The following is a 24,883-nucleotide window of genomic DNA, read 5'->3' on the forward strand; positions in this document are numbered from 1 at the left end:
TTTGTCAGCAGAGAAAAGTGGAACAGCCAAAAAAGGAAATTTAATTAAAGCACTGATTAACTGAGGGGTTAGTGTGTTAACAGTGTTTCCTGTGCTGGTGCATGCAGGTGCAGGAATTTGAGCACATTAACGGGAGGTGGAGTATACCCGAGCTGAAGCCGGAGGTCACTGCGGACTCCAAGAAATCTTCAAGAGCTTCCTCTCCTGCCATCAAAACAGCTACTCCCACACCCGAGCAAAGCTGCACCAATACACCCTGCACCTCCAAGCCAGGTGCCTGCACATGCACCCCCCCCCCCCACCCCCCACACACACACACAAATACATGCACAGTATTTTCACACAAACACACACATACACCAACATACAAACGCAAACAAACACACACACAAATACACAACACTGTCACGCCACACACTTATCCATTGTCACCCACATATACAAATACTCATACTTTGTATACTCATATACAAATAATTGTGGAAATAAAGACAGCGGGCATTGTTTGTCCACTAGAGGGAAGAGTGGGCCTTGTTTGAGAACATCAAACTCAAAAACACATGCTGCTAATTTGTGAGCTTGCCTTCTGCCACACATTTAAGACACAGAGGCTACAGTGGGTCTGGAATGTTCTTGCTGATGATGACTGGTTACATTTTAGGATACAATTTCTGTGCTCAGAAATTCTCTGACAGCTGAATGACTTTAATGATACAACTAACCCACATGCACGCACATACGAAGGACACATACAAGAAGGCCAAATATAGACCCATGGTGAAAAGCAAATGTGTGCATGCGTACACATGACCAGATTTGGACTGTCACTCTTGTAGCCACACCCTCTCCACCTGACAAAACAGAGAAGAGTGGGAAGGAGGGAGAGAAGGAAGAGGGAGAGAGCCGGGCTGACCAGAGGGAGAAGGGAAGAGAGCGAAAGGAAGGAGAGAGCTCAGAAAGTGCAGAACTGAGAGAGGTAAGTGTGTGCGTGTGTGTGTATGTGTCTCTCTCTTAGCTGTTACAGCAGGTAGAGCGTGGTGCAATAACACCAAGGTCATGGGTTTGAATCCCTATCACACATGTACTGTCATACTGATAAATATATATGTTGTTCTGGATAAGCGTTTGTCAAATGCTGTACAGTGTCTGTCGAATGCTATAAAAGAAAAAATACATTTAAAAAGTAAATGTGGGAGGTGAATGGGCTGTTATTTGTGTGTGCTTGGTTGAGTGAGTCAGTAAGCCGGGCAGTGATCAGGCAGGGCAGAGGCGAGCGTGCATGTGCGTATGTTTGGCAGTAAGACTCAGAAGGACATGCACTTATTTCATTCTGCAGTCTGTTGCACCTGTAAAGGGCAGTGAAAAAGACCCTCCACCCAGCGAACAGACTGAAGCACCTGAGGGGTGCACAGCGGTAGCTACGGGAGATTCGAAATCTAAAGCAACTCCCGAGCCCAGCCCACCCTCTCCAAAGGAAAAGTGTGAGAGAGAGAAGGGTGGAGAGGAGGAGAGCCCTAAGAAAGAGTCCATTGCTGAAAAAAGGAAAGAAGAATCCATGTCAGACCTCCCTGCAGTCAAAGACGAGAATCAAGGTAGACTCCGTTTTTCATCTGAAGAACAGCCCCCAACTCGTGGTGTAACTGACAAACCTAATTGGCTGTCAGGGCAGTCTGTCAAAGTGAGTCATTGCACCATTGAGCTCGTCTGCTGTTGCAGGGGCCGAGAAAGGGAACAAGAGTGAGAAAGTAGGAGCAGCTGAAAAAGCCGGGGAGGAGAAAGAAATGAGTGAGGACCCACCTGTTCCTACGGAGCCAGCAGAGAAGGAGAAGGTTGAAGGCCAAGTGTCGGATGTTAAGAATGGTGAGTGCTATACTTCTTACCATCTTTACCATCCCAATCATCTTATTAAGAATTAGTTCTGATTGCTTTCCTGGCCACAGAGGAAGTAAAGGGAGAAAAGGATGCTGGGAAAGAGGCCAAAGGTCAAAAGGAGGAGACAGCCAAGGGCAACGGCAAACCAACAGAACGCCCGCGGTTCATGTTCAACATCGCAGATGGAGGATTCACAGGTAAAATAATCCACCTGGGAGAATGAGATGATGTGTCTGCTGTTGGTTTATACTGTAGGGACAACTTGCTGGATTATGTTTATCTTTTATCACATCTCCTAAAATGGTCACTTTCTCCTGAAGCAGCTGAACCCTAACTAATGCAAATTGGATGGCCATTATGTTGTGCGCATTAGTAGAGCTTGTAAAGATGACAGACAAATGTTTAAATGACACGCACTTCTGATGTCACTCTAACCGTCCAAGCACACAGAATGTAAGAGTCCTCTGTCAGATTAATATTAATATTAATGGGAGATTGGTGCTTTGGAGAACCTGAGCCCAGTTTGAGGGCGCTTTGTACACATTTCCACAGCACTGGCAAAACGCTTGACCCACACCCTGCTTCAGTGTTAACCCAGCTCGGAGCCAGAGCTCTGCGTGCCCTGACAGGATTAGAGCGGGCAGGTTTGTGAGGAAAGCAAGCATAACACATTGGCGTTAATGCGTGGCTATGTGCCCTCCAAAGCCCGTGCCGCTTTTTAGACACGGTTCCTTGTACTGCGACTCGTCTCCGTTTCCTCTGGGTTGATAAGCTCAGCGCTGCGTGCACCTCTGCCTCTCCACAGAGCTGCACACTCTTTGGCAGAATGAGGAGCGAGCAGCCATCTCCTCCGGCAAGATGAACGAGATCTGGCACCGACGGCACGACTTCTGGCTGCTGGCGGGCATTGTGGTGTATCCTTGGAGACAGGTGGCTGTCACCATGGAAGGAGCATGTACCTGTGTGTGCGTGACTGCATGCACGCATGCATATGATCACAAATGCATGGGACTTTGACACTGTATATATTAACACATTTCTCTATATGACTAAGAATTGACATATGAAACGTATTCATGGGCATTGTGACCGAAGCATATTGTAGCATATTGTAACACATGGCTTCAGTCACTTTTATACCATATGGTTGGAGAACTGAGTTTTTGTTATCCAGTTGGAACCTTAACCGCCAACCTCTCACAGTCATGGCTACGCTCGATGGCAGGACATTCAAAACGACCCCCAGTTCGCAATCGTCAATGAACCATTCAAGTCACAGGCTAACAAGGGTAACTTTCTGGAGATGAAGAACAAGTTCCTGGCCAGGAGGTTTAAAGTAAGGCTCGTGTTTTTGTCTGCATTCAGAAGAACTGGTTTCACTTTTTTCATTTGCGATTTTCATTCAGCAATGTATTAAAACCGGAGGACCTCCTGTGGTTATGTTTGGGTAATTAGCAGCATAAAGGTACATGGCGATTATACCTGTCCATGTTGTTACTATTTAGACCACAATAAGCATCACAGTAGCCATCTGTTGGACAAACCCTAACACACCCACACACACACGCCCACACACACCCACACATACATTTTCCATACTATACTTCTGAGTGCCTTGTAGGAACCCAAGCCATACTGTAAAATTCCCCTGAACCTATATACCATACGCTAAAGCAGTGGCTGGTGAGGATAAGTCAGAGTGATTAAAGGGAGACTTTTATTTCCTCCTCATGTTAATGCGTGATGATGGCAGGCTTACACATCAAGCTGACATAAGCTCTTGTGCAACACAAAATCTCTTTCTCTTTTTCCGCTGTTTTGCTCCATCACATGTTTCATATCCTGTTCTCTACATCCTCATTCTTTGGTTCCTCACCCCCACCCACTCTCTCCCTCTCATTGTCTTATATAATTTGCAGTACTTTGGCCAGTGCTGGCCTTTGGCTGATTGCGTTAGAATGTCTTTTTGGTTAGATGCTCAGGTTTCCTTATACATCTCACTGGAGGGGATATTGTTCCAATACAGTTCTTCTCTGTCGGTTACATCCTGAGAGTGCACATTTGTTCTGTGGCTTCAGGCCTGCTGTCACTTTTTCTTCCAACCCTTTGTGCAAAGATTTCTTTCTTTTCTTGTTCATTTGCTTGCCCTGGAAATCTTTGCTTTTTATCTCATTCTTTATTTCTTCTTGTTTCTGTTTCTCAGTCACTTTCATTTTTTTTTCTTTCCATTCGCCATTACTTTTCGTTTCACTTGTTTTTCCTCCTCACCCTTCTCTAACACCCTACTTATGAATAGAACATGAATATAATTGTGTTTTACTCAACTAAGACTTTATCTTCATCTTTAGAGACTTTGCCTCTTTATTTTTCCTTCTCTCTCTCTCTCTCTCTCCCTCCCTCCCTCCCTTTCATTTTCTCAGCTGTTGGAGCAGGCATTGGTGATTGAGGAGCAGCTGCGTCGGGCAGCGTACCTCAACATGACCCAGGACCCCACTCACCCAGCCATGGCCCTGAACGCCCGCTTCGCTGAGGTCGAGTGCCTGGCTGAGTCTCACCAGCATCTCAGCAAAGAGTCGCTTGCAGGCAACAAACCTGCTAATGCAGTCCTGCACAAGGGTGAGGAGAGAACCCGCATGTTCTGCACATCGTAGCCACTAACCATATCCAGATTTTTGTGATTTGAAGACCAGAATCTGGACTGCCCAAAGGCACCTAGAGTGTGTGTGTGTGTGTGTGTGTGTGTGTGTGTGTGTGTGTGTGTGTGTGTGTGAAGGAGGGCACATTGTAAAACACCCACTTTGCTGAATGTATTCACACACTAAAAGCTGCTTTTGGAAAACCTCCATATTTCACAATATCTCTGATACGGCATATGGAAACACAACCACAAAAGGCAATTTCAGCTAAAAATACTCACTCTGTGAAGCAGAATTCTGTTTGCTATGTTAATCCACAAAGACAAACACACGTTTGGCAGTCATTTTATTTGGCTCATCAGTTTTATTGTTTTTGCTTGTTCCTGAAAACAAAAAGTGATTTCTAAATTCTTTGCAATTATCATCACATTGGATCATTTCAGCTGATTTCAGCTTGCATGTAAAAGTTACAATGTATACATCCACTGGAAGTATTTCACACCATTAGTTATACATTCTTTCATGATGATTTACATATCAGCATTCTAGCAATGTCTATGTACACAAGTTCACCTGTTGCATTCCCCCATGGGGCTGTGGTTTCCGGTTGAGAGTAGACTGCACGATTGACTGCCACTTCTGACTGGTTTGTTGACTGGATGTAAAAGCATTGTGCAATGCGTTAATTGTAAAGCATCATTTGGTACCTAGAAAGGTTATATATAAGTGAAACAACAACAACTACTACTACTACTACTACTACTACTACGTCTACTACTACTACTACTACTAATTATAATTAGAATAATAATATGTTGGCTTGAAATAATTACTGCATGTAAAAAAAACCAAACCTATCTATACTATGAATTAACCATCACAGTTGGAACGGGATTATTTGATAAATAAAAATTATTCTCAGTGATATTTGAAATATGTTTATATTTCCAATGTTTCCCATGAAGACAGGGAAATCTAAGCTTTGGCAAAAAGAAAAAACTCACCACGATGGACAAATGACTTATACAATCACAAAATATTCCTAAAGAATTTTAGGTTCAGCCTCGATCTGGTTTTCCTCTATCATTAGTGCTCTGCTTTTGGCCCTTTATTACTTTCCTTGATAGAGAATTATTTACTTAAGTATGATTTTTCATCCTTTACAGGCTAACAATGGTTAAGGTAAATGATGCACACATTTAGCAATTCCAAGTTATTTAAGTATGTATAGTCCATACACTCCATACACTGATCTGCTTATAAAAGGTCAGAATAGACAGCTAATTCCTGATTTTGACTTAACGTGTGCTATCTGTCCAACATTTCTCACATTTCAGGGATTCCATTTGAGTCACGGATTTGCGGAATTTCGCATGGCCCCCTTTCAGTACATTTTTGATTGGATGAATTGTGACATTTGCAATCTTATAACTGCAGTCCTCAACCAACTGGAGGAGCTTCTCAGCGACATGAAGGCAGACGTGACACGGCTCCCCGCCACCCTCTCCAGAGTCCCGCCCATCGCAGCGCGCCTGCAGATGTCTGAGAGGAGCATCCTCAGCAGACTGGCCAACAAGGGCAATGAGACACACACGCCACCGGTAAAATCCCAGCTGCAAACAAGCACACCCCCCATAGTACTCCCAAGGCAGAATGGGTGTCCCACTTTGCCATGTCTTCAACATTTCTCCTGTTACTACTCATATATGTTCTTCCTTCCCTGCAGCCTATTCCTCCAGGTCCTTACGCTACTCCACAGAACTATGGACCCCCATTCACACCAGCTCCCCCAGGGGGCATGACTCTGGCCGGGGCCAACTACAGCCAGATGCCTCCGGGCTCTTTCATATCAGGTGAGTGCTGCGTTCCCTTCATACAAAGGGCTTCTCCGAAAATCATGATGAAAGATACACTAATGGTTTCAGCTTTAGGCCTAGTTTAATTAGCCAGGGCTGGAGCTCAGTGAAGAATGTGAAGGCTACAGCCAAAACACTGACCTGCAGCTTTGGTTCTCCATAAAACTATGGGAATTCATTACTAAAGGAAAGTTACAGCCTGTTTTTAAGGGTACATCCTGTTTCTAAATTTCCTTAAGTGATGAAACCATTGATTAGTAAACTTGAATCATGAAAGCTTTGGGAAAGAGCTTTGCATGTCATGAATTTAATTTAATTTTATTATTTTTATTTTGGCTGATTATAAGAAGTTGTTAGAAACTGTGTGAAGTGCAAAGACATGCAAGTTGGTGCATGGAGGTGAGGCTCAGGTAAAAAAAAAACCTTCCCTTTCAAGATCCCTCGTGGAGTGTTGTGATGAATTTGTTAAGTGGTGTTTTACCGATGTACAGTAAGAAAATGTGGATTGGTTTGTGGAAAGTTGAAGGAAGATTTAACACATTTGAGGGAATCTAATTTAGTGCAGTATTTTCGCTGTGGTTTTGCTTTTGGAACTGTGGAGTGTTGTGTATGTCTGGCTTCCCATGGGTGAATTTGTTGGGTGAAATTTGTTGGATATACACAGAAACAAGTCAAATCTATTGGACTGCAAACAACAGTTAATCTTGTTTACTCCTTGGCATATTTCTTATTGCTTTCAGGCTTTAGTAATTGATGAAAATGGCACAAGCCTTTTACAACAAGGACACCACCACCACTCTTGTTGAATGCCCTACTTGATCATGATCTTCAGAGTGTGGGAGGGAGGGAGGGCGGGAGGGAGGGAAAGCATGAGTTGCAACCCGGGTCCATGGGGTGAGTCTCCTCAAGAAAAGAGCAGAAATGATATGTCAGTGGTTCATTTAATGGCAAAAATAAACTAAATGCATATACTTCACTATAATGAGATGATGTCTGTCACCCCAGACACTTTAATAATGTAAGGCTGTGTTTAGTAATTCTGCAAAACTGTCCCCAGAAAATCAGAATAAAGCAACAAGCTAACATACCAAGCTTAAATAGCAATAATATTTAAAATATTTTAAAACTGACAAAGGTCCAGTAACAGATTTATGTCATATTAAATTTGCTGATTTTATATACATATAAAACCATGATCGCTATGTGTTTTTATGAATATTCCCCACTGAGCAATACTCAGTAAACTCAGGATTTTTACATCACATGTCCCATCATGTCTGTATATACTTCCTATCCCAAATGTTACTTTTGTTTTCACATTCTGGGAATTCACAATTATGGAAAACCTCAGTCGGATGGTAGAGTCTATATGATGGGGAGCCCTCAAGACAGATTCACAGGCTTTTTTACATGGTTTTTGAAAGGAAAATATTTCCTTTTGAATTATGGACAATCAGAGATGCTTGCCTTTTTAGTTATAAAAAATGTATACTTCGAAACCAATCCAATCTGACATTAGTAGAATGGGAATATATATTTAGTTTTAAGTTTTGAGGTGTAGTGCTCATGTCCTGTATACCAACATTTTAGCAGTCTGGAAAGGTGTTATTGGAAAACAATGAAAAATATATTGTCAATCAGTGAAAATCATTAAGTTAAGAAATACTATTCTTTTCTCTTTATGACACCATAAGTAAGTTATAAGAATAACTTCATAAAATGTGAGTCCCATGCATTTGTTTATGTTTTAGATTTAGTTTAGTAGCAAATTTTGTATTTTAGATAAACTAGAATTATATTATTGCATTTGTTGCAAGCTTCACTTGTTTTTCAATATACGTTTTTAGTACCATTAACCATTTAAAAGGAGCTAAATGTGTAACATTTACGTGCAGAGTTGAGGCCTAAAATATTTCAAGCTGATTATCAGTACCTGTAAGGGAAATAGATTGGGGAATATTAAAACTGTCATTGGAATCCCTAGTTGTTAAACACACAACCAGTGAGGCCGGTGGTAGGTCTGGTTTGTGTATAGTTGCACATGTAGTGATTAATGTATTTGCACAGGTGCTAATTTTCTAACATCTGCTCCTTAAAATAGTATGCATTTGTTATGTCATCTCTTCATGAACATATTTTGTCCAAGACATTGTCATTTTGCATAAATGCATTTTAGGATTCTTTTCAGCCCTGAAAGACCATGGAAAGTCCTTGAAGTAGTTACATGTGCAAAAGTGGGAACCCTCTAACCAATAGTAGAATCTTCTGCTATTTGTCATGCATCGTGATTACATAAACCAAATATTTGAACTATGCATTATTCTGCAGAACGTAAATCTGGTTTGTTTTAACTAAAGCAGTTGCATTTTTATTTGAAAGGACTCTGAGGCACTTTCCAAAAAATTATGTGTGTCTTTTCCTTTGGTACAAAAATCGATTCCAGCTCTGCCAATAAATTGTGCTTATTTCTTTTAAAGTTATTTCAGAACCGCACAAACATGCATGGCTCCCACAAAACAAATGTGACAGTCTGTGCTCATATTTTTGTTTGTTTGATCAAAATCCCAGACTGGTCACCCTGCATACACTTGACTGCATTGCACCCTGTTGACAGAGCATTTCTTTACCCGTCCTTCAGCCAAGGCATCTGTGGGGGATATTGTAGCCCCATTTTTTTTTTTCTTCTTCTTTTTTTTTCCGGTGCGACTGGGCTTTTTCTGAAAATGTCATTATGCTGCTCTGCTGCCCTGGCTGTGCCAGGAATCGCTCAGCCCAGGGAGCATTTTTCCTCCTCTGGCCAGAGATATTTTTAAGAGAGCAGGGGAAAAAAAAAGGAAAAAGAACCGCAGGAGAAAATCATTCCTTAACAGTGTGGGCACAAAGGCAGATGGCGCTGGGGCCGCATGCACTGACCCCTGACTGGGCTAAAAACACAGCACACACCAGGCCCATTGGCCAGTCCGCTCTCCAGCCGAGACGACTGCGGCTTAAACTTAGCCAAGGACAGAGACTGAAAACAGCACGAAAAACTAAACAAACACCAAAAGACAAGAAGAGAGACAGTGGGGGGGGGGGGAAAGAGTGAGAAATGCAAAGTGCAAGAGTTGAAGAGAAAGAGACGAGAAGAGAGACGGAGAGAGTGAGATATGGAGTGGAATGGAAGGGAACAGAATGTGAGAGCTCCTTAACCTGCTTCTTGTTAGTGGATTTTCAGAGCCTGTTTCACCTCAGTCAGCGCTTCTTAAGGTTGTTGAAGACATAACAGAACAAATAGCTTTTTTTCTTTCCTAAGTCACAGAGACGAAAGTTCGGATCTTTTTAGGAGTCAAATAATTTTAAACGTTTGTCTTTTTAATTAAATGGATGCTGTCTTTCTTTTTCGAAGTGTCAACATTTATGCTAAAAAAACCCCAAAACAACCCAAAACACCCGTTTTCATTTTTGAAACTGAATAAAGCACTCAAATCTCTTTGCACATTTCTTTGTCTCAAACTACGGACATCATCCGCCTGGGAATGCTGTGTTCATGGACTGATATGAAAAATGGGAAGTAAAGTTTTGTGGACATGAGGATCCCATGGCTCTCGTACTTTTCAGTCTTTTTGTTTTGTTTTGTTTTGTTTTGTTTTTTCCTGAATGGCCTCAAGCCCTCCTCTTTCCTTGAGTCTGCTGGTGTGTCTGTGAATATTTTGAGGACTGATACTGTTCCACTCGCGCTGGTCTTACTGCTGCTGCTGCTAGCCCACTCGCTGCCCCGCTCGTGTCTACAGTCTGCCACCTTTCTGCCCCCACAGAAGCCTCGCCCTGTCTGAAGACCAAGGAGCACGACGTACTGCAGCGCCAGCGTGTGGTGGACCTGTGGAAGGATGGCAAGTCGGAAGGGTCAATCGGTCAGGAGCTGCGCATGCCAAAATCCACCGTGCACAGCATCATTGTCAAATACCGCCTCAGCAACACGGTGGAGAACCTCCCTCGCAACGGACGGCCCAAAAAGCCCTGACTGATGGGAGCTGTGGACAGAACTGGAGGGGGTTGTGGGAGAGAATGAGTGGTAATCAGTACAGAGAAACTAAAAAGAGGAGAAATTAGACAGATAAAACCGAGGGCAGAGAGAGAAATATCCAGAGGCGCACAAAGTCCGCTCGCGGCGAAAACTAGAAAACTGAGAAATGGAGAAGAAGAGAGTGAGATGTGGGAGAGAGGGGTACAAAAGAGGGGCCGTCAGAAAGCAGCTCAGCGGACAGAAAGGACGGGAGGGGAACGGGGAGCCGCTTAAAGTCCACAGGACCTCCCTGGCTGCCAGCCTGAGGGTGATAGAGTCATCAAAGCGGTCATTTGAACAGGCAGCAAGGTGGCGAGACAGACAGATGGAGCAAGTGAGATGAGTGAGCGAATCAAAGGAGCCGAGCGTGAGTGACAGAAAGAGAAACTCGCCCAACTGTTCCAGAGAAACGCGAGAGCTGTGTGGATGGTGCCAGAGACACAGACACCCCTCCCTCCCTCCCTCCCGCTCTTTAGCCCCCCCTGCTTCTTTCATCTCTCCCCCCCGAGAGAAGCCCCAGCGGATTCATCTTTCACTTGGCAAGGGAAATGAGTGAACATGTCTAAGTACCCAGGACCTTTACTCCCTAATTCCTGTGGAAATCTCTCTCTCTCTCTCTCTCTGTCTCACTCTCTCACTCATTGGACCACCCCCTCCCACACACACACACACACACTCCTCATTTACTCACACACAGTGGGAGGACTACAGCCCTTCATAGTGTCAAAACCAAGAAATTCCAAAGACGGACTGCAAGTTTGTTTCCTCAACATTTTCCCATCCCAATCAGAGGAATCCACACATTTGAGGTTGAGATGGACAGTCTTGGATTTTTTGTTCTTGTACATTTTTACCAAAGGCAAAGTTTTGGTTTTTCTTCTGCATCTTGTGGATGCAAACCAATCTGAATATTTAAGACTGTATGCTATCTAACTTGAGCTCACTGATCATGAGAATGACCAGAAAAAGAAGCTTGTCAGAAAGATATTTAAGGGGGTTTGCCAGCTGGAATTACTGACATGGGAAAAAGGGAACATAAATCACTTCTTTGTCTCCAGAATCTACCGTGTACCCTGCTCAATCTACCGTGTACCCTTGCCCAGATTCCACTGTTGGTAAACTTGATATTGGTTTTGTGCCCAGAGATTGGTCTGATGCCCTAGAATGTGCAATTGGTTTGGTGCTCTTAACTTTAACAGTTGCAGTCAGAGTTTCACTACAACAAGCAGACACTAGATCAGTTCAAAGGGGCAACACATAAATTCCTGTTTATAATCGGAGCCAGATAAACTTCCCCGTGGGAACGTTATACAGTGTGGAACTGTTGTGAGAGAGCTCATGGTGCTCCCACAGGTGCACAAACACACAATATGCGTGCCTGTGGCCACATGCAAGCCCATGTGTGTGTGCACACCATGTGCTTGCTTGCATGCATTAATAGGTACATACTGTACACCTTGGTACTAAGGTATGCATAAGAAGAATAAATGGAGGTTTTTGGCTGTTTATTTGTGCACATAGGTGTGTGTGGGTGTGTTTGGGAGTACACTGTGAAATGAAGATTAGCCACAGTTGCCCTCAGTGTGGGGTTATTCTAATTGCCTCTAGGTGAGTGATTAATTGAGTAAGCATAGTGGTTGTTTAAACAGGCTGGGGTCATGGAGGCAGTCTGCCAACTGAGTGTTTTTCTGAGTTACTGAACGAAGAGGGGAAAGTGGTTACGCAGGAGAAAACTTGTGTAGTGAGGCAGTGAATTAGAGTATTCCGTGGGGGGGGGGGGGGCGGTCCTTTAGATGTGAATGCGAAATATGACCTATTTTCTTTGGTTCTTAAGTGCAACATGACTTTTATGGTCACAAAAAGTCACAGGATGGATTGCTAGTGCAGGTCTTCCCTGTAAAGTGCCCTGGTTGGATCCGGCCTCCTCCTTATCAGAAAAGATGGCTTCGTTTATTTTTGTTCAGTTCATTCTTCATGTTTATAAAAATAATCTGAATCAGTCTGAAATTTAGCTATAGACTTTCCCTTTCTTGTGTCTCTTAGCTAAGTAAATATTAGCTTTTGATTATTTAATATGCTTCATTTGTGTCACTCTCTAGTTATAGTCTTTTAATACAGTGTAAAAACTATGCTGTTATTATATTTAGCTAATATTATTATTATATATCTAATTATAAAGCTAATCAGTTAAACAGATCTTGCTGTCTCTTATTGTTAAGCCTCTTTTGCCTTGTGTTGATGAGACTATAAAAACGCATGAACTAGAAATTAGCTTTGAAAGACTGTCTACTATATTGAAATGACATCATATGTAGACAGTCTTAATGAAAAATCCTTGTTGAGCGCATCTTTGGGTCTGATTTGCTCAAGCATTTAACAGCATGATTATACAGAGTAAAAGAGTCAAATTTTTTATTTTCCACATAGTCCAATCTTTGATCATCTATCTGAAATTGTTAAAACATTAATATGCATGAAAGCCTTTAACAAATCTGCTTTTGTCAACATTAACAACAATAAGCATCTGTTCATTCAATAAGGATCTGTTCATTCAATAGGGATCTCTTCATTCAATAGGGATCTGTTCTTTCAGTTCTGGGCCATGTGTAGTTAGATGAATTTGTATATGAAGGGATTTTTTGTGGGTCATTCTTGCAAACCAAAGGTTTTAACTGCTATGACTCCCTTTTAACCAATGTTAATAGAATAGAATAGAATAGAATAGAATAGAAGAGTACCAAGACATGAAAAAGAAATTTGATCTTTTTCACACAAGTATCAGTCATAACCACTTAATGTTCACCGTAGGTTCTTGTCCAAGTATGAACTTTTCTATATTTCTTTTCTTTAACTATAATACCAGTTAGCATGTGCTGACAGGCTACAGCAGAACAGGATTCAGACATTGGAATTAGGTGCCACAATGACGTTAGACACGCTTTGTGTTTATCCTGAAGAAACCTTTTGTGCATGTGTGCGTGCGTGTGTGTGTGTGCATGTGTGTGTGCGTGTGCGTCCGTGTGTACGTGTGTGTGTAGGGGCGAACATATTCTGTATAAGCAATCCACTGATAGTACCATAGTACCTATATAAAACTCTAATTTTTATATTGTTTTGATGATCTGTGATATTCTGAATGACACTTCATATTAAAATATGATCAACAATATACTGTGTTATTCTTAACCTGATGAATGTACACATAGTTTGGGATGTGGAGAGATCAAATCCGCATTTAAGCAAAAGGACAGACGCAAGAGGAAAGGATTGGTCAAAAGAATAAAGGAATAAAGTGATGGCTAAAGGAAAGATGCGAGGAGGAATAGAGAAACTGAGGAAAAGGCGAAAAAAGAGTGAAGTAGGGGAAAAGGAAAGCTGAATGAGCGAGGACAGGAAGAGGCAGAGCACTGAGGGAAAAGGTGAATAAATATGGCTGAAAAGAAAACGTTTTTAATCTGAATTCAGATCTTGGAGGAAAGCGCATGGGTGGGATATACACAAGCACGTTGGAGTCGTACAACTTAAACCGTTCTTAATGGTAAATGTTACTCCGTCTGTGTGTGTGTCTGTGTGTATCTTTCAGTGCTGAACGGACCTCCCATGTCAGTTAAGAAAGAGAGGGAGGCGGAGCTCATGATGGGAAGGAGAGAACAACGAACCGGAGAAGTGATCTGCATCGACGACTGAGGCCAGCCGTGCTCCCCAGAACTACATGCATGCACGCACACACACACACACGCACGCACACACACACACGGTTCACCTACAGCAATGGGAATGTGCAGTGTTTAACACAGGGAGATAATTGGCAAAATATTATGATTAATTAGAATAAAAACTTCCCCTGAATGCACATCACTTCATATAATGACTCCATGTAGGCATATAATGACTCCATGACTGGCTGGTTACTATAACGACAGCTCTTTGACGACGCCCAGTGTCACAGTTTAAGTAAACAAAACAAGACACTTTTCCCTCACACGCATAACCACTCTCCAATACACTTCTTGTTCTAAACACACTTTCTCACTGTCTGCCAACATCAGGATCTGCCTCAGACCAACCACTACTCTGGAGTACTCTAAGCAATGCACGCACATGCTCTTCACACAACAGCCACACATGCATGAACACACACACACACACACACACACGACCACAGAGCCTCACTAGTGCCCTGTCAGCCACCTACTCAGAGATGCAGCTGCATGTGTGTGTTTGCCAGCCTCCACCCCCCCCCCCCACCCCCCATTTCAGCAGCATGCTCGTAACACCCAGTGCTTCAGTAGAAGGGAATCTCCATGCATCGAGCCATGCCCACCATTCCATAGTGCAGGTTCAGCAAAACATTCTCTGGGCTTTCATCACACTTTGGTTTTGCATTGAAAACACGAGAAAAAACAACAACAAAAAAAAAAACTAATTTAAATGGCAGAACCTTTCCGTTTGCAGTGCTAGTAACCATGGACCGTGCTTTGTTAACTAGCTTAATGGAGCATGCGGCCAGAGAATAGCACTGTTCAGTACAGTTATGGTTATGATGGAGAAGACTGCTGATTGATAAAAAGAAAAATGAATTGTATAAAACACAGTTTTAGGTTTTCGTAATATCCCACATAATAATTCGGTTTCGGTTCGGCAGCCTGATGAGATTAACAAAGGAGGCAATTTAAAACCAAGGTCAGTGAATTAAGTATCGATTGTGCTATCTTCGTTGGCTAGAAAGGTGTTTTTTAACATTTAGCTTCATCTTGGGAAAACAGACAGTAATAGCTATTTATATTATTGGCACATAAAATTGTGACATTCAGTTTATGGGTTCAGCGGTTCAACCCAAAAAAAGGTCACAATGGTTCAAACCTCAAAAGGTCGTTTAGTGAAAGATCTGAAACTTTATTTTTTATCTCTGCCAAGATGGTTACTATATCAAGTTCAGCAGTGCTTTACTTGCAGCAGTTTCTCCCCTCCCTCCGCAACCTTGCCTGCCTTATCTCCCATCACTGTACTCTCCTCTTTGAGACATAGATCAGCCACTTCCTTCTGAGTCAGCACTCCTTTTCTTTGTTTTTCATATTTCTACTTCTCCTTTTTACAAAGTCTCTGAATTGTTTGCGTATTTAAACTCAGTTCATTGTGTTTTCTGTGTTTTTAATCCTCGTTATAGCAACTATAATTATTGTTGACGTTGCTGTTGATGTCGTCCTTGATGTTGCGATTGCAAAGCTTCTACCAAATGAAAAATAAGGAAAAAAAAGAAAAGATAATTCTTTGTATGTTTGGTTTATGATGTTTCTCTATGTAAGGCATATTGTAACAATAGCCAACGAAGAGGTTGAACGAACTTCGGAACAATTAACATCCTTCTAGCTTGCGATCTACAGTACATTTGGGGCTTGCAAATAAATAACATATACACAGTGGATCAGTCATGTAACCCTGAAATGCATTGACAATATAAAAAATCCATCTATTATATCTAAAATCAGAAAGAAAAATTCCTTTGTCATCTCTGGCAAGTTTCAGAGGTGACACCTTTGGCTCCTGAAATGCACAGTATTATTACATAAGCGCCTTAATTAACGGTTAAACAACTGTAAAGAGTCGAACAGAGTATGTAAACTCTGTGCCTGCTTGCTCTTATACTGTTCTTAGCTAGGCCTCAACTCAAACAGATAATGAGTTGAAAAGTTAATTTATTTGCCTCACTCCCTGGCATACCTCCCGTGTGAAGACTGAGAAAAATGATACATTTCCGTGCTTGACAGTCATTGGGAGAGTTAGTGTTGAATCAAGCACTTTTTATTCAGTCTATATTTCTATTTTCCCTTTTTTTTTTTTAATGGTTTTGTTTTTTCATTTATTGTTAAGTGTCACTGTGTAAGTTGTGGTTCCAAACCAGTTCCAAATCAGTGGCTATGTTGTGATTTGACTCCAGGTGGATGAACGGAATATGTTAATAATACATCTTTCTTTTCATTTTGTTTGTAATAAAGATTCAAATGAAAACATTATGTGAAATTGTGTAACACTTAGTTGCTTTAGCAGTCCAGAGGTTTAGCATAATAATGCAACACTATTATGTAAGACAGAATGTGCTTCACTGTCTGTCTCGTTCTGTCATCACTATTCCCAGCCTTTTGAGATTAGAAGTGAGAACCGATGAATCATATTCAGTAATGACAGTGGTGCTGCATAGGTCAAACATGGTATGGCTGTTAGTTACCAATACGCAACATATCTTAAAATGTCATTAAGTAGAAATATTTTGGGGACATTTTAACTGGAACTGTTCTTCACAACCTTATTTGCTGGATATTTAGTGAGGAAAATATCAAGTTATTATCTAAAGTTGTGGCAGTTACGTATATAACCTTTATCTCTCAATCAGTTTTAATCAATCAGTTTTTAAGACTGGTTTTAAAACCGTTTACAATATAATGGTGAACCAAACATTATTAGGTCAAATAAATAAAAAAAAAAACACACTATTAGATATATTGCTTCACTGGCAAACTGAAGAGCCATGAAATTGAAACTGCTTTTGCAGTCACCCTGAATACACATTTACACTCACACACACAGCCATTCCACACTTCACCTCAACCTCAACGACGAGTTTATCTTGGATCCATTTCTAAAAAGCCGAAACTCCCGCAGCAAGCCAAATGTGGAAGAAGCAACCCTAAAAGGTAAAGGGGGAAAAAAAACGAAAAATGTTGAGAGAGTGAGAGAGTAGAAAAAGAGGGAAGGACTGGAAAGGGGGACAAATAAGCACGTTTTTCCTTAAAGGTTTTCGGCTATTTGGTGGAGATAATGATACAGGAAGTGAGAGCTGGAGGCATGGGGAAATGGAGATGGGTTACAGGGGAAACAAGGGGTGCTGAGGGGAGCAGGATATACAGAAGGGAAACAGGCATGATTAGGAAATCCAATTGGAACAAAGTGCATTTACAATGGTAAGTTTTCCATTTCAGATTTAATTAACAGCAATGGCAATATTTATGGAAGCCTTAAGGCCAGGAGATGTTGACATACTTTGGTCACAATGAAACACTAGCTGTTTCATGCATCACTTGTTAGTGAGATTACATGTAATAAAAATGGTATAAAAATCTGCAACTTTACCCTTAAAAACATTTATGAAAATTGTGCATTGTATAAAAAAACAAAGGTATATTGTGACATCCTTAGAAGATTCCCCACTGCTTCAACCCAAACTATACTGTGTTTTCACAATGTGAAATCAAAGACTTACAGTACAGTATATCCCACCTTTACAGCAAAATACCAGACTTAAGATGGTCAGTGTCTGTGAAATACTCAGTATAACATGCCAAGTACTGTTTCATACATGATTATTTGATCAGAATAGTCCTCACTACAAATCCAAACGTTCTTTTTGCCAAGCTGAACTAATCCAAGGTCAGACATGTCTTTTTCAGGGCAACTGTTTGGTCCATCCAAGCATTCAGTGGTCAAAAATCCCACAAACTGTTTTTATGGTCATGCTGTGATCCTTCTGGTCAGTCCCATGTTCTTGGAGCATTGTCCATTTCATTTTACAATTAAATGCTATATAAAACAGTGGGTTTTTTTTTTTTTTTGCATTTACCAAAATTTATGCATCCAAACCAAAAAAAGGTCCAAAAAAAGGTCCACTGTAAAAACAGTCTTTAACATCCAGATCGATTCTTTATTTTGGGTACCAATGTATGTACAATCCTCATTTAAACCACTGACAGGTGCTTTTAGAAATATCCCTTTCTCAGTCCAGGCCTTCCCCCATGACTGAGTGGAAAAATAGCCGAGGCATGAAGTTTAAAGTTACAGATGCAGGTTCAACAAAAACAAAAAAAAACAGTAATGGTCCTTGGAGCCAGTAATGTGACTGCTGTAGAAAAAAAACCTATAGTAGTCTGACAGGCCATCTGGATTGTCTAGTTTACCTTAAAGAGACCAAAGTAGTGTTTGCCCGAGACCTGCAAACTGAAGTTCTTCCCAGTCACAGCCTTTAGCTCGGCCCCCTTGTCTAGCAGCAGCAGGCCAGAAACTTGGCAGGGCTTCAGGAAGTGGAACTGGTGCGAGCCAGCGGCTGGCGTCGTGCCATAGCCCTCCGTACACTGCAGTAAGGGGCCTTTTGGCACAGACACTTCCAGCTTCACGTACTGAGTCTTGTTCTCATTGAAGTGTACCTGAAGGGGGTGGGTGATGGGATGTAATTAAATGTGAACAGAGGCATGATGTAATCAAAAGGACAAAAATCCTTGTAGACAGTGATGCTCTCAAAAAAAGTAATGTAAACCTGGGAAGCTGAAGTCACTTAAAGCTTGAGTAGGTTCTCTTATGCATACATAAAAGAAAGAAATATCTAGTTTCATTCGACTTACTTGACAGTAAAGGAAGTAGACCCCCCTCCGCATGACTTTGAAAGTGCCTGTCTCTGAGTTATAATGTACAGCTTGGGTCATATTCAGGTGCTGTTCCGTCCAACCTTTAATGATTCCCTCATCCCCCACTGTAACACACCCACACACACATTATTACTGAAGTGTCCACCCGACCCAGTGCTACTGTAAGTGATCTTTTTTATGTCATAACTCACCTTTTTGGAGGGAATCTTTGGTTACTGTTAGAAACAAGAGGCAGACTTAAGTAATAAAGTACAAAGAACAAACTAGTATGATCTAATCTTATGTATAAAAAACATTACTTTATTAAACTTACTTTCAAAGTGAGAGGCCACCTTCTTTGTATTTCCAGATTTTCCTTTTCCCCCTCCCACTTGCACAAGGAAGGAAAAAGCAGAATAAAAATAATGATTTGGGAATTCATTCCACCAGAGATAAGGTGTTCATGCAGGTCCTCTGCAACTTATAGCAACTTATAACAGCTGTGCGGATGGAAGAATCACAGATTAATCAAGAATCATTTATCGACCAGCTGAGACGCTGATTGTCTGTCCAGATGGTCAAATTCTTCCTTTCCTCTGTCCTGTACCTTTCAGCCATTGTTTTCATCAAGCACACAGCCACGCACAGTATTTTCTATTTTCACCCTGCCAGATGGTTTCAGTCAAAAAAGATTGTGGGGACATGAAAAAAATGGAGAGAGAAACTGCTAGAAGAGGGGGCCTTTGGCTCTTTTGTGACCCTGAAGGAGCTGTAAAGATTCTGCCTGTGAAACGAGAGAGAGCAAGGGCCATGGCTACTATTCAACTAACTGCAATAAATTAAACAATCCACCTTGAAAAATGAGCGAAGAGAGATTTGTCTCGGCAGTCTCCAGAGGTTGTTTTTCTTTAGTGCTGGGGCTTATGAGAACTGCCAGAACTCCCAAAACTTTGTCAAAATGTGTCTCGAAAGATCCGATACAACATGAACCACAAACCAAAGACATCAAAGAGAGCACCAAGAAATGGTTCGCTTGTATGTTATCACTGGCATGCTGATTAAACTCACAGCCTCCAGCTGTCCCAGTGGGCTGCTTTTCAAGCAGGAGAAAAGTGATGCTTCATAGAATGACTGCAGATAAGATGGCTGTCAGGAGTAAGCTGAAGCTATTCTGCTGTTTAATTAAGTCTCTGCTAGTCCATCTGTTAGAAACTGTTTATTCAGTCAGGCATTTGGTCAATAATCAGTATGTCATTGGTTTACCACTGTAACCATACCTTGTATGTTCTGGAGATGGGTATCCAAGCCAAATAAGTTATTGCATTGATTACAACAGCTATCACAGAGCATTCATATCTGCACAAAACAGCAAACTAAAACTACTTAGGCTTCTGCAAAGGCTGCACTTGATTTAGCATGTCTGTAAAATACCTGCCCAGGCATTTGATTTAGCATGTCTGTAAAATCACCAAGCCTGGGCACTTAATTTAGCACGTCTGTAAAATCACCAAGCCCGGGCACTTAATTTAGCACGTCTGTAAAATCACCAAGCCCGGGCACTTAATTTAGCACGTCTGTATAATCACCAAGCCCGGGCACTTAATTTAGCACGTCTGTATAATCACCAAGCCTGGGCATTTGGTTTTGCTGGATGCATGTCCATCCAGCTCAGGCCTTTAATTACTCCTGTCACTCAGCCTGCTACCAACTGCTTCCTTTTGCAGCTTTTAGAAACATGTGCCCATTGGTTTACAAATGCTGCCAAGGCCCCTTCATATCTATAAATATCTTGTGCAAAAGGCTAAAGATGATCACATTTCAGTTGCCGAAACAGTGATCAATGGCTTTTTCACCTTTTTTGAGGGTAGTCATTGTACTTATTTGTTTTATGTCATTTAAAGTCAGCTTGATACTATTATGCAGCATATGCAAACACATTTTAAGTAAAAAATGTACACGTTTACTGTCATGCACTCATTTGTTTAATGGCATTCATCTAATCTGACAGTACCATCTCTCCTCACTCGCTGTCCAGTAAGCAGTTCTCTCTTCTCCAGGAAAAGCTGGACAATAGCCTTACGCTGCATATTCACCTGCGAGAGAGAGAGAGAGAGAGAGAGAGAGAGAGAGAGAGAGAGAGAGAGAGAGAGAGAGAGAGAGAGAGAGAGAGAGAGATGCTATGTTGGTTAGGGAAGGACTGGAAGAGTGTGTTAATATTAATTGATGTCTCCTGTGGCTAGCCATGAAACAGGCAGGGCCTGTGAAATAATCAAACCCACAGACTTTTCTAAACTAGACACAAACAAAGCCTCCCAGAGTTTGGCATGCTTCTGTTTATAGGTCACCCACAAGACTAGATGCCATTTTTATTTTTTTTTCAGGATGCCACACATTCTTTAAATGTTTTAGATCCCTTGCCGAGAACAGAGAAGTGTAGAGAGGGAAAAAAAAGAAAAAATATGACCTGTAGGGGAGCTTCGTCAGCAATTTGAAAAGTCTTTTGGCAAAGAGACTACACGCGTGAAGACGTGTAGGAAAAATGCAACGGACCTCTGCAATATATGACAATCATGGATTATTTAACTTTTCAAAATACTGTATAAAACAAATTAAACATGTCAGTAAAGCTAAATACATTTGACAGTAGCACATGGTCTAAATCACTACACAGCACAAAATTCAGTCATGTGTCTCTTGTCTGCTCGCTGATTCAGCATGTGCATGCGCGCAAACGTGAGCGTTCAAGATGCGCATCTTCTACTTTATACTGTGTAGCATTTTACTGCACTTTATCCGCGCACCACAACAGAAACTCAGACACAGCGGCACAGCTGAGCTGGAAGGCAAAGTAGTAGGTTTTAAATGGTAGTCTACGGATCACAAATCACTCAACCATAATTACAGAAACGCTTATACGAGACGCGATGTTTAAAGGCAATGTCCATCGGTTACAATGTATGCGTGCGCCAAGTAGTCTAGGATTTCCAGTAAATTGCGCTGAACATGGACCACAATTGGCAACAGCCATCAGGCTTGGCAGAAACGCGGAGGCTAAATGAGCCATAATTCGCAGCGCCTCGTGCGCAAAGTCTGCTAGAGCAATAAAATTGTCCCACGGACCCCCGCGCCGCCACAAATGTTTGTTTGTATAATGAAGATTGTGGCATGTGCTTTCTCGAAATGTCCCTCACCGACCCATAAGAAGATTAAATGGATCGCAATGGTGGGAAACGCGAGCCATAAATACACAACAATGCCATTCGAAAATGTCGCCACGTGAGCTACAGAATTACAAAGTAGACAACTGGAAAGCTCGTAATAAATTAGAACTTCATTGAAAGCGTATGAAGCGTCGGACATGGTACAAGTTTTACCTGATCCAAGCGGTCACGCAGAGTTTTGATAGACTTCGACAGGTCTCTAGTTTGTCGCCATGTACACAACGTAAACACTGCACTGCACACGGCAAGCGACAACGCGACTACGGCCATGACCGACCAGACGACCCGGAGTGTGCGAACCCGTCTTCTGTGCAGAATTCGATGCATGGTCATGCAGTCTGCTCATTTACCATTCCAGAACTTCCGAATCAATCATTCTGTACGTTTTCCACGTGCTCATTTTTTTTTTGTTATTTGTTTCAGGTCCCCAAGTGCACCCGCTTCACCAACTTAAGCTCAATTGCAGATGTTGGAGTGCGTCTGCAACAACGCTGTCCACAGAACGGTTAGTGCAGCCGCTGCAACCTAAACTGCGAGATTGACATCAGTTATGAGCATGAGCGACGAATTGGCTGCCGAAAATGCAAATGGAAAATGCGGGTTTTTTTTGCAGAAACTACAGCTGGCAAAAAAAAAAAAAAAACATTTTCGTCGTATGACTTGACAGATGTGCACTGAGCTAGGATGTGAATTCTCGTCGTATCCGACGACGTGATTCGTTGGCACACTTCCTCGTGCTCTCTGACAGATCGAACGTAGTGTAGTCGGTGAAAGGTCATATTTCAAAGTGCATGTCGTTGTCCAACTCAGAAATGCAACACAGAGAAGTTAGTCCAGCCTTGGATACGCACCACTGCGCACAATGGAAAACGAACTCTTTCCATATCAGATGATGCCGAGTATCCTTTTTTTCCTTTGAGATATAAGTTTGGTTTATTGGGCTCACAGTCAACAAGTGCAATTTCACATTACTCATCGTTTATTTCACTACGTTTTTAAACATGTGTTCTACTGGGAAACTGGGATTTGCAATCTGTTAAAACGTGATAAACTAATGAACCATACAACCCATTTATCACTGTCGCTGTAAATTGGCGGATTACACTTTTGTTCTGATGCACTTTCATAAAAATGTGTTCACAGCACAAATTTCTCTACATAGGCTATTATATGCCTCCAAAACTACATGTGATCAGAACGGCCTTTTACCTTATACAAATATAGTTAGAAAGCACAACTAATAAATACTGTACCTTTGCTATACCTAGCTGGTTTCATTTGGCTTTATTTTTCACTGCTGAGTTATACTTCGGCATACTTTAAGAGCACATTCTCGAATTTACCACTAGGTGGCACTACTTCTTAAATTATGACTGCCGCCTTTACATGTCCTCCAATGCGCTGTTGCGTGTACAACACACCATCTTTGCAGCATCGGCTAGCATTAGAATAGCTTCTGAGTTCAATGATCCTTGCGTGCTGTGTTACGATTCATTCCCCCAAAAAGGAGAGCTTCGCCCACTGAGACTCTAAACTAAAGACGGTCATCTTGTAACAAAACGATGCTGCAGCACATAAATAGATCTTCAAAGCAGTGCTAGTTTATTAACAGACAATTGTAGATGTGGTCATCTACAGAAAAACATACACCATGCAGCAGATTCTAGCAATATGCTGAAAAACCTAGGCTCTTTTCCCACCAAACTACCTGGCAAAGCCCCCGAAGCTCACCAGTGCCGTCTTACTAAACAGGCTTCACAATCCCAGAAGAACATTTTCTGAACGGAAAAAAAAAAATAGTTCACTAGAACGAAGTGCAGTCTAGTTCCCATCTAGACGCACTGGGAAACAATACAATTAAATAAATACATCTATCAAATTTAGCAGATGCATTTTAAAGCTCCAGTGCATTTTCATACTAGTATATTTTCAAGGTTGTCTATAACTCGTCTCTGACACCAGCACCAAGCTTTATATAATGCCTGTTGACAGTATAACAGTCTGATGATGAATGGCTACATAATATAGCACACATTGTTTTTTGTAATCTTTTTAATTTTCATAAAAACAATTCCAGGTAAACACTTATTTACCTGATAATTTAACTGATGCAGAATGTGCAGGTGAAACAAGGTGAAAATGCAAGGTGCTTTTTACATACCTTTCTAAATGTATTTTTCCATAAATGTGTTTTGCTTGGGATTTTGACAGACTAAGCTGGTAAACATTACAATTCCAAAATTTTAAAAAGCTAAAGAAACAAAACAACAACAAAGTAACAAATTAACTACAGTTAGTAATTTATCTCTAGGCTGACCAACAGTTGGTTTGGACCACTGAACAAACCGTCAAGACTTACCAACAACGCAACCACAAATATGAACATTCTCTAAACATTTAAACAATGTGAACAGGGAAACTCTGGTAGCCTACTTTTCACATTGTCAACACTGACAATAACAATATACAATATAATAAAACGAACATATCTTTGGTTATCAACATCTGATAACAGATACTTCATAATTAACATGGTGAGTGTAATCTGGATCAAAGCTGCACACATGCGGTAGGAAAAGTGAGGTTTTTAATAGAAGATGGGTGTATTAGCCACAAATTGATGTTCAACAGAAATACTAACCTGAACCATAGCCTGAGCCTAGTCTACACCACCTCTAATCTACATCACCACTAGCCTACACCACCACTTCTAACCTACCCCACCTCTAATCTACATCACCACTAGCCTACACCACCACTTCTAACCTACCCCACCTCTAATCTACATCACCACTAGCCTACACCACCACTTCTAACCTACCCCACCTCTAATCTACATCACCACTAGCCTACACCACCACTT

At 41.5% G+C, this 24,883-nt stretch overlaps 2 protein-coding genes across 8 annotated transcripts in view; one reads left to right on the top strand and one right to left on the bottom strand.

Moving 5' to 3' along the window:
• The window catches only part of chd3 (chromodomain helicase DNA binding protein 3), a 34,742-nt gene extending 18,322 nt beyond the window's left edge, over nucleotides 1-16,420 (top strand). For 3 of the 6 annotated variants that reach the window (XM_081695333.1, XM_035520085.2, XM_035520087.2), the window contains 11 exons: nucleotides 108-273; nucleotides 837-976; nucleotides 1,337-1,592; nucleotides 1,717-1,860; nucleotides 1,941-2,069; nucleotides 2,678-2,786; nucleotides 3,076-3,208; nucleotides 4,293-4,488; nucleotides 5,946-6,109; nucleotides 6,235-6,361; nucleotides 10,159-13,575. In XM_081695333.1, the coding sequence (XP_081551459.1) occupies nucleotides 108-273; nucleotides 837-976; nucleotides 1,337-1,592; nucleotides 1,717-1,860; nucleotides 1,941-2,069; nucleotides 2,678-2,786; nucleotides 3,076-3,208; nucleotides 4,293-4,488; nucleotides 5,946-6,109; nucleotides 6,235-6,361; nucleotides 10,159-10,364 (1,770 nt within the window). In that variant the 3' untranslated portion in view covers nucleotides 10,365-13,575. Of the gene's footprint in view, nucleotides 1-107; nucleotides 274-836; nucleotides 977-1,336; nucleotides 1,593-1,716; nucleotides 1,861-1,940; nucleotides 2,070-2,195; nucleotides 2,388-2,424; nucleotides 2,517-2,677; nucleotides 2,787-3,075; nucleotides 3,209-4,292; nucleotides 4,489-5,945; nucleotides 6,110-6,234; nucleotides 6,362-10,158; nucleotides 13,576-13,989 lie in introns of those variants that run through there. The other 3 variants (XM_035520086.2, XR_014116049.1, XM_081695334.1) reach the window with 3 other exon arrangements.
• tnfsf12 (TNF superfamily member 12) lies at nucleotides 16,236-22,996 on the bottom strand. 2 transcript variants are annotated; one of them, XM_081695335.1, is made up of 6 exons: nucleotides 22,174-22,996; nucleotides 20,810-20,892; nucleotides 19,134-19,186; nucleotides 19,012-19,035; nucleotides 18,797-18,924; nucleotides 16,236-18,601 (listed from the first exon to the last, which is right to left on the bottom strand). In XM_081695335.1, the coding sequence occupies exons 1-6, from the start codon at nucleotides 22,351-22,353 to the stop codon at nucleotides 18,347-18,349; spliced, it is 723 nt and encodes a 240-aa protein (XP_081551461.1). In that variant the 5' UTR covers nucleotides 22,354-22,996; the 3' UTR covers nucleotides 16,236-18,346. The 2 variants fall into 2 exon arrangements, with proteins under 2 accessions (XP_081551461.1, XP_026869762.1); XM_027013961.3 differs by having other exon boundaries at nucleotides 19,134-19,190; nucleotides 20,811-20,892; nucleotides 22,174-22,995.
• Between the last annotated feature and the right edge of the window lie 1,887 nt (nucleotides 22,997-24,883).

This window comes from Electrophorus electricus, chromosome 13 (genome assembly GCF_041902795.1).
Source record: "Electrophorus electricus isolate QZ-2024a chromosome 13, ASM4190279v1, whole genome shotgun sequence".
In the NCBI taxonomy this organism is placed as follows: Eukaryota; Metazoa; Chordata; class Actinopteri; order Gymnotiformes; family Gymnotidae; genus Electrophorus; species Electrophorus electricus.